At 36.2% G+C, this 12,758-nt stretch overlaps 1 protein-coding gene across 1 annotated transcript; it reads right to left on the bottom strand.

The window, feature by feature from the left end:
- Nucleotides 1–7,923: 7,923 nt before the first annotated feature.
- Rgs1 (regulator of G protein signaling 1) lies at nucleotides 7,924–12,497 on the bottom strand. Its single transcript, XM_059280741.1, has 5 exons — nucleotides 12,219–12,497; nucleotides 11,791–11,871; nucleotides 11,162–11,223; nucleotides 9,423–9,586; nucleotides 7,924–8,714 (listed from the first exon to the last, which is right to left on the bottom strand). Exons 1-5 carry the CDS (start codon nucleotides 12,353–12,355, stop codon nucleotides 8,529–8,531), a joined length of 630 nt encoding a protein of 209 aa, XP_059136724.1. The 5' UTR covers nucleotides 12,356–12,497; the 3' UTR covers nucleotides 7,924–8,528.
- Nucleotides 12,498–12,758: the final 261 nt, after the last annotated feature.

The raw sequence follows: 12,758 nt of genomic DNA, 5'->3' as shown, positions 1-12,758 counted from the left end.
AGTAGTAGGTTCTTACCCAAAGCCCCAAAGCCTATGACTTATCTAGCCACAGTTTGTTTTTTTTTTTACCCCAGTCAAGGTGCTTTCTTGTAAAGTGGGCCTTAAATCCAACCAGAAATTGGTTGTTACACCTATAACACTCATGCTTCTATAATACCAGTGGGCATATCTTGCCAAGCTGGTTGTAATAGCTGGCAGGGTTCATAGCTCAGTACATTCATGATTACTTTTCTACTCTGATAGCATGCACAACACATTCTAATACTATAAAAGCTAGTCAGCAGGGATAAAGCTGCAGGTCAGTAGCAGTTTGATTTATCTATGTTCTATGACTCTAGTATATGGTGTTTTTAGAAATAGGATCTTACTTTCAAGTTCTGAAGGGTAAATAAGAACAAGAGCCTATAATATTTAGAGGTTTATGGTACAGCAATGGCCAACAACTCCAAAAGATGTAATCCATTCCCGGCACTGGTCTTAAAAAAAAAGTTTCTCACTCAAAGTCATAGAAGTGCTGAAATCACAAGCGGTACCCTGCTAACTTCTGACTAATTTTCTGATAAAAAGGTTAAATCAACTTTCGTGCCTTAAGAGAAGAAGGTAAATCCAGTTATTCTGTTTTGAAGAGGAAATAGCAAAGTGACCTACTGAACTATAGTTTATACTTTCTAAAAACTGTAAGATTATTCTTATATTATCTAATATTTTTTTGTTTTTGTTGTTGAAATTCTGTTCATTGGGCTGTTTGGTTAGTTAGTGATAGTCTTTGTCTACAGCACTGGCTAGCCTAGAACTCACTATCCCAGGCTAGCACCAAAATCATGGAAGTACTCTTTCTTAAGAACCCAAAATTGTAGAGCTTTTGTAATTGATGCTGTTCTTTAAACAGAGAGTGAGGAAGATTTCATGACATACATTTTTCAAACAATTTATTTGAATTCTTCTAAATATGTATCAGGTTTTTATTACTATTTTTATATCTAGATATTCCAAATTATTATCACTATATATTGAAAATAAAATCTTATCTATAAAGTGAAAAAAGTTTCTTTGGATGCTTTGCCTGCATGTATGTCTGTATACCAAATGCATGCTTGGTGTTTGAAGAGGCTAGAAGAGGGGTTTGCATCCCTAGAATTGGAGTTACAGATGGCTGTGGGTTGCCATGTAGGTGTTGGAAATTGATTTCAGGTCCTCTGAAAGAGCAGCCAGTGCTTTTAACTGCAGAACTGTCTCTCTAGCCCCAGCACTTGGCTTATTTTTTTAGGCTTTGGTGTCTGGTAGGCATAGTATTGCTTTGTTATGAGATAACTCCATTTAGTTTCATGATTTAGGAACCTTTGCAGTGGTAACTTTCCATGTGACATTTCTAAAAGGGTTTATTGTTATTTATCACTCCCCATCTTTCACCTTCTGCCTTCCCCTCCCTTCCCCCACCCCATTTTCTTTCATGTTCCATTATTCTCTCTTTCTTCTTTATACTGTTTAATCTATGTCCACTTTCTTGAAACTGCCCTCTCATGCCCCTTGTTAGTTTCCTGACATGAATTGGTATTCCAAATGAGACTTACATGTCTAAAGATTCAAATCTAGCATTCAAAAATGAGAATATAGGTGATGTTTTTCCTTCTGGGTCTGGGTTACCTTATTCCAAATAATTGTTTCTAGCTCCATCCATTTTCCTGTGAATTTCATAATTTATTATTTCTTAGTAGTTGAATAATGTGCAAATATTCCACATTTTCATTATTTATTAATCATTTGATGAACATTTAAGATGTTCATTTGTTTTGCCTATTGCAAAGGGAGCAGCATTGAACAGAGATGAACAAGAATCTCTGTATATGAATATAGAGTCCTTTGAGTATAAAACCAAGAGCAGATCTATTTTTAGGTTTTCGAGGAACCTGAACAAATATTTTCATAGTGGCTGTACCAATTTGCACTTCCTCCAGCAGTGAATAGGTGTCCCCCTTTCCTTACATCCACACCAACATTTGGCATCATTTATCATCCCAACCTTCTAACTGGGTAAGAGGAAACTGCAAAGTAGTTTTAATTTGCATTTCCTTAATTTTAAGGATGTTGAATATTAAAAACCAAATCAACCCCCCCCAAAAAAAACCAAACTTCTCATCCATTTGCATTTCATTCTTTGAGAATTCTTCATTTCCACACCCCACTTTTCAACTGTTTTGTTGATGTTCAGTTCTTCTTGAGTCCTTTGTATGTACTAGGTACTAACTAACCCTCTGTCAGATGTACAGTTAGTAAGGATTACTTTCCTTCCCATTCTGTAAGCTGCCTCTTCACTCAGATGATGGTGTTGTTTGTTGTATAAAAGCTTTTTACTTTTATGACATGTTCTTACCAATTGTTGCTTACCAAATTCCTGTTCAGAAAGTCATTTTCTGTACATATAAATTCAAGCATATTCCATACTTTCTTTTCTATCACATTCAGGAAGCAAAGTCTTAGGTTGAGATCCTTTACCCAGTGGAGTTGAGTTTTGTGCAGGGTAAGAGATAAGGATTTAGTTTCATTCTTTTACACATAGTTATCCGGTTTAACAAGCACTACTTATTAAAGATGACAACTTTTCTACAACATTTATTGCTGGCCTTTTTGAAAAAAAATATCAGATATCTTTAGTAGTATGGACTTATGTATGAGTGCTCAATTTTATTCCATTGATTAATGTGTATGTTTTTTATGCCAGTACCATGTTGTTTTTATTACTGTAGCTCTGTAGTAAAACTGAAATGGTGTTAGCTCTAGCAGTTTTTTTTTTTTTTAAATTTCAAGACTTTTTGGCTATCTTGAGTATTTTGTGTTTCCATATTAATTATTTTTTTCAATTTCTGTGAAGAATTGTATTGGAATTTTGTTGGAAAATGTGTTGAATCTGTAGATTATTTTTGGTAGAACAGCCATTTTTACAATGTTACTCCTATGAATCTATGACCCCTTTCACCCCAAGTATCTTAGTTTCCATTGTATTTCCATTCCTTGATTAGACTTCTTCCACTCGCTTTTTGAGGCTACCATGAACAGGATTGTTTCCTGAGTTCTTTCTTGGTATGTTTGCCATTTTTATATAGGAAGGGAACTGATTTTTGTGAGTTGATTTTGTATCCTACTACTTTACTCAATGTGTTAATCAGCTTTAAGAGTTTCCCAGTGGAATCATCAGGATCTTTTATGTATAGAATCATGTCATCTACAAATAAGAATACTTTGACTTCTTTTTCTTCTTATTTGTATCCCCTTTATTTTCTTCACTTGTCTTATTGCACTAGCTAAAACCCCAAGCTCTATATTGAATAAGAAAGTAGGGGGAATGGATATCCTTGCCCTGCTCCTGACTTTAGTGGTAATGCTTTGAGTTGTTCTACATGTAGCATAATGTTGTCTGTGAGCTTGCTCGATATTGGCTTTATTTTGATTAGCTATGTCCCCCGTATACCTAAGATTCTCCAGGACTTTTAAAGATGATTTATTTATTTTTATTTTATATGCATTGGTGTTTTACCTGCATACATGTCTGTGTGAAGGTTGGATTCCTTAGAACTGGAACTACAGAGAGTTGTGAGCTGCTATGTGGGTGCTGGGAATTGAACCCAGGTTCTCTGGAAGAGTGCTCCTAACAGCTGAGCCATCTCTCCAGCTCCCTCTCCAGGACTTTTATCATAATAAGATAGTTGGATTTTGTTAAACATTTTTTTTTTACATCTGAGATAATCATGTAGTTTCTTTCCTTGAATCTATATATAAGATGAATTATGTTTATTGATTTATGTTCATTGAATCATTCCTACATCTCTGGGTGAAACTGACTTGATCAAATCACTTGACCAATCTATTTCTGAGGCTTTCATTTGAGATTTTTTTATTTGACTTTCTGAATTTTTTGAGGCTCTTTCTGCTTATTACATTACATTTTAGTATCTTGAATTGTTTTCACTATTTGATTTAACTGTTTATATTCTTATGATCCTCATTTCCGCATTTTTTCATATCCCCTTTGAGTTCCTTGAACATATTCATTATTGCTATTTTAAAATCATTGTTTTGTACATCATTTGAGTTGACATTCTAACATTTGGAGGAGATACATTATCTTGATTATTCCTGTTGTTTTTGTTTTTGTGATAGGACCAAGACATCTGGAGTTTGGTCATTGGTAGTGTTTCTTGATACTAATATCTGGTCTCCCCTTTGTGAATAGGTATTTATATCTCTCTTTGCTATTACTGTGACTGTCAGATTATTAACTAGTTGACTGTGGATTGAAGTTCATTCTTGAGGCAACTCAATGTTGATGTTCAAATGGGGTGTCAGAATGATCCTGGCTCAGCAAGGGCTGTGTGAAGCTTCTCAGAGCCCAGAAGCATAACTTCTGTAGAGTTAGGCAAACCCGCCTCGTGTGGGGAATGTGTACAGAACTTATCTTTGGACACTGTGATGGTGGCATGAGTCTGGGCTCTCCACCTAAAGTGCTATTCTTCTTTTTTCCTTCCCCCTTTCTATTCCTCCTCATCATCTTCTTTCCTGTTTTTCATTTCTTGCTCTCTCTTTTTCTTTTGGTTTTATTTCATAATTTCAAGTTAAGGAGCTACTATGAAATAGCCAGTCAAATATTGAGTGTACAGAAACATTCTTCAGAGAAAGTTCTGTGTCACTGTCTTAATTTGTAAGTCAGTTTCATTAAGGTTGTATACGGAAAATGATACATCTTTCCATTTGTATAATACATTTCCAGCCTTGAAGGTGTTTAACCAAAAGGACTGGATTATTTCTGTAGTTGATTAATAATTCTAATTCCATAGATACAGTTTAATCTGATTTGAAGAAAAGTTACAATTTTGTATAGTAATTTATAGTTCTGGCATTTAAAATGTTTAACTCTATTTTATAATTTTATTTTCAACAATATACAATTAAAGATTTCTATTTGAATAGTATGGCCCACATTTTCCTATAAGAAGAAAGAAAAGTTGAACATTAATTTATCCCATGTTATCCCGAATGGTTAAATATGTTCTTTTAAATTAGACATTCTTGGGTATATGGCTACCCCACACATTACCTTCATAAATCTCTAGCTTTGGAGGATAAACATACAGGAAGCATAATAAAACCAATCTGAGAAAAATGAATTTTACTGATATATTTTGTTCAGTGTTTCTAATTTAATATCATAATATGGCACAGCCTTAGACTGAACTCACTCCAGACTGAGAAGCTATAACATATTTTTTTAAAATCATAGATGAAGCAGACAGTGCTTGAATCGTGCACATTCCTGCAGTGATCTTATGAAAAAAATCACACTATAATAAGATGTCAATGCAAAACAAGAGTAATGGTAGGTGTAGATTAATCATCTTTAAAGTGCAGTGATTTTGGGTTTCCACTGGAATGAATCCAAGTTAGCTCTACCCCACACTTTATCGCATGCTTTAGTAGATCATATCTTGCATACCATATTACCTGGAATCCATGCAACCAGGACGATGTTTTTCTCTATAATGATGAGGTGTGTTTGATGTTTGTTTTGATGTCTTTCCAAATTTGGGTAGTTCTTTAACTTGACAACCTATTTAGACAAAGACCAGCAGCATTCATTTTATGACCTGTGTGTTTGTTGGATTGGTGTACTGCTCAATCTTAAGGGTCTGGATTTTATTTAACATGACAGTAGCACTTAAAATAGGAGCAGAGTACCCAGAGTTTATATGGCCTGCAGTTCATCTTCATCAGCTTTGAAGATAACTGTCTCATAGTGTATAGCATTATAAAAAGGTTTTATGGAAAAGTTATTCAGTCTGGACCTTGAAGAATTGATTAGGCCGTGCAGAGAGCAGGGAAAGTTATTTTAGATAAGGGAGAGGTTAACTGAGACTTAGAGATAGCGAAATGAGTTTTTAGCCATGCACATTCCAAGACTTGTACAGAATGAAGTAGATAATCCAGTGTGGTATTAAGGTAGGAAGGATACAAGAAGGTATAACAGAAGTTGTACAGTGAAGGTCACCATGAGAGGGCTTTAAATTCCAGGAGATCTTTGTGCTTCAGCTGATGCCATAGAAAATGATATGTGCACATCTATACTTTAGAAGGTGATGTGTGTGTCTGTTTATCTGTTTAGAGGATAAGAGACCATAGATTGTAAATAGTAAGAATTCTGTGAATTGGATGCAATAGGAGCCTATGGTAAGAGGTACATAAAATACCATGAATTTGAAAAGGAGTGGGCACAGAAGGAATTGGAGGGAGTAGTGGGGGAAAGGTGTAAATACAGTGCTCATATGTGAAATCTTCAAAAGTAAATAAAAAAGAAAAAAATTAAATTTTAACATGGGATGAGCTATGTCAACTACAGACAGTAGAGGGAAGATGAATCGAATTTGGTGTTGGTAGAGTCAAAGGAAAGAGATGACTGCAGATGATGAATAACACGGATTCCCCAAGGTTCTCTTACCCTTTGGCCAGCAACATAGTGGAACACAGCCTAATGTGGCCAGCAACATAGTGGAACACAGCCTAATGTAGAACTCATTTGGATTCAATCCAATGGATACTTAAAATCTCTTCAAACCTGCTTTACATGTTCCTTACCATTACTGTTGCCTGGTGTGTGACAGAGCCTGCATGAGAAATACACAGCCGGTCATGATGGTCTGAAGATGATTGGCTGTTGAAAATGACTCGGAGCCCAGGTGCACGGGGATGTACAGCTGTACAGGTTCTGGGAATAGCTGACCTTTTTTCTTTCTTTCTTTTTTTCTGGGCTTTGTAGGTGCCTTCTTTTCAGAAGGGCCTGAGTTTCCTACTTAGGGGACTCTTTCATCACATTAGACTTCAGGGGTTTAGGGAACGCCTCTGGTCAGTAGGGGGCAGTGTTGCACAGTAGAAGGCACATGGGCTCTGTGGTCAGAACAGTTGTCAACACTCCCTAGCCCCGCGCGCCTGCTTCTTTATCAAGGCCACCAAGTCATCTTCAGAATGACTTGATGCTTCCTTCGAAATACAGCGGTTAGAGGTTCTGATTCGGTCAGTCTGGGATGGGGCCAGGTATAAGGGTGTGTTTTAACACACAAGGTGATTTTGAGAGTTAACTAATTGTGGAATTTTATCTTTTTGAAGTTTCATTTTCATAGCATTGCTCTGAACATTCCATGAGGAAAGTACACCTGAGTCTGAAATCACTTTTTCTTCTCCTTTCAACGATGCCATCATTTCTCGTCAATTTGAAACTTGAATTGAACAGATTGTATAGCAGAAAGAAAGAAAACTGGTGAAGTTTGTCCAACGTAATAGAGAAAATAAAGTATTAACTTAGCGATACTGAATAGACAGTAGAAAGTACAAATCTTTTGCTTGAATTTTTAAAATTTCTATTATTTTTTGAGATTATAATATAAATAAATATTTCCACCTTCCCTTCTTCCAAGCCCTTCCATGTACTCTCCTTGTTTATTTCAAATTAATGGTCTCTTTTTTCATTAATTGTGACACACATATTTGTATATAAATTTAGGAATATCTATATACATCTACATAATATATATATACATATATATATACATATACATATATGTATATATATATACACACAACTTTTCTAATTTTACATAAATACAACATGCTTGGCCTGTGTGATGCTACTTGTATGTATGTTTCATGGTGCTGGATAAGTAATTGCTGTGTTCTTCCCTGGGGAAGACTATTTCTCCCATGCTCAGCATTCCTCAGTTGCCTGTAGTTTTTTGTGTCGGCCTCATGGACTTTCCCTTGTCCACTGTAGCTTGTATATTGTTGTCCTCATTCATTTTTTTTTAAATCAGAGTAAAAAAAAAAAAGAGTCGAAATTGATAAAGTAGAAGACATGTCTCTCTCTATTTTAATATAAAGCTCACATTTATTTTTGACACTGTGATAATTTAATTTACAATCATGTTATGACTTCTTAGTTTTAAGAAAAATAGCTTAGGTTAAATACACAATTCTCTTCCTCAACTCCAAGTCAAATACAATTAAATAAACAAATAACAAAGTTCTTCGTGTCAATGATAGCAACTGTTATTTACAGCACCTACTTGGGCCTGACCATCCACAGGAAGGAGATTGCGAGAGTTCGACACAATCTGCATAACATGGAGCATACATGTCCGCTGCTCCTGCAGCTTACAGCTCATTGTAATCCGTCTCGTACAAATAGTTCATAATTTCCGTCTTGCCAGTCAGCTGACCTTGCAGTTCTCAGGGTGTTCTAACAGAGTCCCACTGTATTTCACGACAGTACCACAGTGTCTCCTCCCCTTTGTCTCTCCACGCTCTCCTTGCTGATGCTTCCTCGAGTCTCTACCTGGATAACTTCCATGTTAATCCTTTCTGAGTCACTTGTCCTTCCACTGGGCCTGCCGAGTCACCCAAGCAGGCCAAGGTGATCACACAGGCCGTGCCACTGGTGTTTCCCTTCTGTCCTTGATACTATCTTTTAATTCCTGTCAGCCAGGAACCACTCACTTTAAGCTATTAGCCTGAAGGTCATTTAGAAGATTCAAGTAAATGTTTGATTTCAGGAACCTGGGATAAGAATCCTTTTCCATAAGTGTGTATATGACTTTTTGTGCTTCATCAAAAGATGTGGGGGTTGGTGCTTTAATCTTCTTGGCTGTAGATTCTCGAGTACGGAAGTCAATATTGATCTGAAAAGAAATATTTGTTGATTAATGTCTACTGGCTGTTTATGATACATTTTATTATGCTGTTGGTGTTTCAGATGCACCTTAATAAAATGGTTCTACATTCCTATTTAAATCATTTCAAGCATGTCTTGAATTGCTATTCTAAGCCAGCCCTATACTAGGTGTAGGAGAGCTACAAAAAGATACAGCTTCTGTTTATGGTGTAGTTGGGAGAACCAAAATTAAATAGACATGAAAAATTTAAATATCCATATAAAGTAGTCCATATACTAAAACAGAGTGTCATGGACATTTTAGGTTTACTGAACGGGAGTATTTTCGTGGAAGATTGACACTGCTAAGTAGCTGCACGTGTGTCTGCTGCTTTGATTGTGTGTGTTGTAGTAGTATCCATTTTATTCTTACGTGAGTTGCAATAGTTCACTAAGGGTCCCTTAGCATACTAGTTTGGCCTGGCTTACCTCATTCCATTCCCCCGCCCCATCAAATTGGACAGTTTTGAAAAATCAGTATTTTTTATCTCTATACTGTTATTTTTTCAAATACAGGGAATAGTCCCACTGCATTGAATGCACAAATGCACATATCTGTATATAACTAATACCATGAGACCAGGGACTTCAACCTAATCTGTGTACTGAATGCTATTTCTCTATGTAGGTAAAATTTACACACACCTATGCTAATGATAACGACCTTAATACTCACTTGTTTTGCAGCATCTGAATGCACAAATGCTTTGTATATGCTCTCTGCTTTGCTACTCAAAAGCTCAGATTCCGTTTTCTTATAGTCTTCACAAGCCAACCAGAACTCAATATTCTCTTCACTGAATTCAGACTTTAGAAAATTTCCAAAGACACTTTGACCAGCTAAAAAGAGAGGGGTAGAGTAAATTAATTGAGTCAGTAAATGAATATACCATAGAAGAAATTTATAAACAAGTTCTACCATTCCTATATGTACAAAGGTATGAGAGGGCTACTGCTAAAATAGCTGTGCCATAATGTGTAAGCAGCCTTAGGGATTCTGTTATGTGTGGAAGAGGAATCTGGTACCAGAGGATCTTGTCCACAGTCACACACTGCTTTGTGTGTTCATGTAAATGTGCTTTGCTTCCTGCAGTATTTAGATTGAAATTGAGCGCCGCTGATTATAGAACAACGTCATTACTTATAGAAACCAACATCTGAGCAAGTGTGCAGAGTGATTTTTTTCAAGGAAATGTTAATGACTGAGGGGGTTAACATCATGTTGATAATTAAAAATGCAATTTCCTCATCCAAACGATGGTAGTCAGCTAATGTTAGGTCTGCATGTCACCTGTACACTTGGTACACTGAATTACATTTGTTAGTGCGGTTGAGATTTATATGCATTTACTCAGTTAGATAAACTGTAAACTAAGTCTTGTTATCACATGATCAAACTATGCTGAATTTCTTAGGCCCCCCCCCACCCCCACCAGTAATTTTCCTTAGTGTCTTTCTGTGGAGAAGAGGGTGAACTTACTCTTGAGACCAAGTCTGCACTTCTGAATAAAGTTCTAATCCTAATAGTGTTAAAATACTATGATGAAGGAGAGGATCTGGTTTCTTGCTTTTTTTTTTCTTTCATCAAAACTCTCACAAGCCTCTCATGAGCTTACTTATATTAAGATATGTATAATGCTGCATACTTGCAGAATGTACTAAGTATATCCCAAACATCTTTAAGGCAGTGGTAAACTGTGTCTTTGCATTCGAATCCTTGGTGCCTTTAAAATACCTTCCACATAAGGTGGATGCATGAAAGTTAATAGATATGTGGATGAGAGAATACTAATTAAGTAAATGATTACTACTCTTTATATCCAACTATATAAAGTACATTTTAAGTACCTTTCAAAATAGTAGTTGATATGACATGATATTTGCTTGTCTTTTAAATCTTTGAAACTGCAGCATAATTTTATTTATCTTTATTTTGTTTTTTCAAGGCTATTTTCTTTATGGGTATATGTGTGTTCCCCCTTTCGGTTTCCAGGTAGGAGCATCTGTGTGCAGTGCCCACAGAGGCCAGAAGAGGGCATCAGATCCTCCAGCTCTGGAGTTAGAGGTGGATGGTTGTGAGACAAGTGCCAGAGTATGGGGAAACAAAGTCATGAAGAGCAGCAAACACTCTTAACCAATCAGCCATCTCTCCAGCAACCCAGCATAATTTTAGTTTTGTTCTTGAATCCATGAAAACATGTAATTGTCTTGGCAGATTTGTCTAAAAGGCCGTGGTAAAAATCTAGTGCTGTATTCCAAAGTCATATTGTGATGAAATTACCAATGACGATAGAAAAACTAAAGTACGTTTTGCATACTCTCCTTCCTTCTTTTGATAAGATGCATTAATCATATACCAAATCTACTAAATTATTGAGCTGCCCCCCAAACAATAGATAGTTAATGGATACTTACTCTGATTGGCAAGAAGTTTTTCCAGAGATTGAGACCACTGCATTACTTCCTCAGCAGAAAGTCTACAATTAATAAAATGACATAAATTAATAAACTAGTTTGTGTAATCCCAAATGAAATAATGATGGCTGCTACCCTTTGATGACTAAGATTCTCATTCTAATGTATATTATTATATGTTATGTTATATATAATATATAAAATATATTGTATATATTATAATATATGTTAATTCTCATTTTATGTATAAAATTCCTTTTAATTACTGTAGTTATGAAAAAAAGTCTGTCAAGACAGCTAAAAATATCCAAGTAAATAAAATAGAACAATACAAACATGAGTAGAAAATTGTTGGGACATATTTGTAATCAATGTCCACTGGCTCTAATATGGCCTAATCTTGTTTGTTATGTTACCTAAAGTAAAGGAAGTCCACTGCATACAGTAATTTTGTATGCTTTTTTTTTTTTTAAAGAACAAAGGCTTTATTCTAGTACAGATTGGCTTCAAACAAGTGACAGTCCCCTGCCTCAGCCTCCCATGGGATTACATGGCTGAGACACAATGCCCAGAAGCAAGCGGTGTCGTTGCTTATACAGTTAGAACATTTCAGTATATTCAGTACATACATGTCTTTGGACTTGGACAGTTTCATTCCAGATTCCAGATGTGGGATCATAGATCTCAGGTATGCTTTCACGTCCATCCCACTACAAAAGACAACAAAGATGAACAATTCTGTAGGAAAGCACACTTCTTTTATAAAAGGAAAGAACACAAAGCTAAGGTGTCTGAGAAAGAAGGTAATAATGAAAAATAGCTGATACAATATTCTGCTGTTTTAAAACAGAGCTCATTTTTATGAGTCAAAGTCCAGAAAGATTCCCACCCACTGTCCTGTAACACGATTTGTTTTAGAATAAAACTGAATCTCACTTAGAAGTCACAACAGATAATTGCTCTGATCTACATAAACTAAATGCCGGCACTCACATCCATTCATTCATACTCCCTTGGTCGTAAAAGATAATCTAAGCGAGACACTGAAGGAACTTACAAAGTCTTTGGCTTCTTTTTTTGCGTTTTGTCATCTAGAAGTGAGTGGCTAGGTTCTTTCAGATCCTTGGGGCTAGCAGAGAAGAACATTCCTGGAATTTTGTCCAGCCTTGGCATGGAGATGGCTGCAGCTCTCATGGTCTTCTCTCAATGAGTGTCTCTTAGTCCACGTCTGCTGCTTTATATAGTGTAGGCAGACAGGCACTTGCTGTTCAGGGAGTCTGTTTATCAAGTGATGTTACCACAGACACTGCAAGTTCCTCCTTTCTTGGTGTGTGGTGACGTGTATCTTGAAGAAAAAAAAAGTGCACAGTGATGTCTTGTGGTTGAAACTCAGCCAAATGAGAGCAGGTCATTTGACTAGGAAGGCACACATACACACAGAGGAGGGCACATGTCTGGAGCAGCAGCGTCAGCCTTTGGTTTGAGGGATTGCTTGTTTCTTCCTGAAAACCGTTATGTTCTGATCAATGTCACATTTGCTATACTTACTGTGTCATGTGGAAATTCAACATTACAGTTGTATCCCCCCTCTGTGCCA

This window comes from Peromyscus eremicus, chromosome 15, assembly GCF_949786415.1.
Source record: "Peromyscus eremicus chromosome 15, PerEre_H2_v1, whole genome shotgun sequence".
Classification (NCBI taxonomy): domain Eukaryota; kingdom Metazoa; phylum Chordata; class Mammalia; order Rodentia; family Cricetidae; genus Peromyscus; species Peromyscus eremicus.
This window is presented reverse-complemented; position numbering and strand designations above follow the sequence as displayed.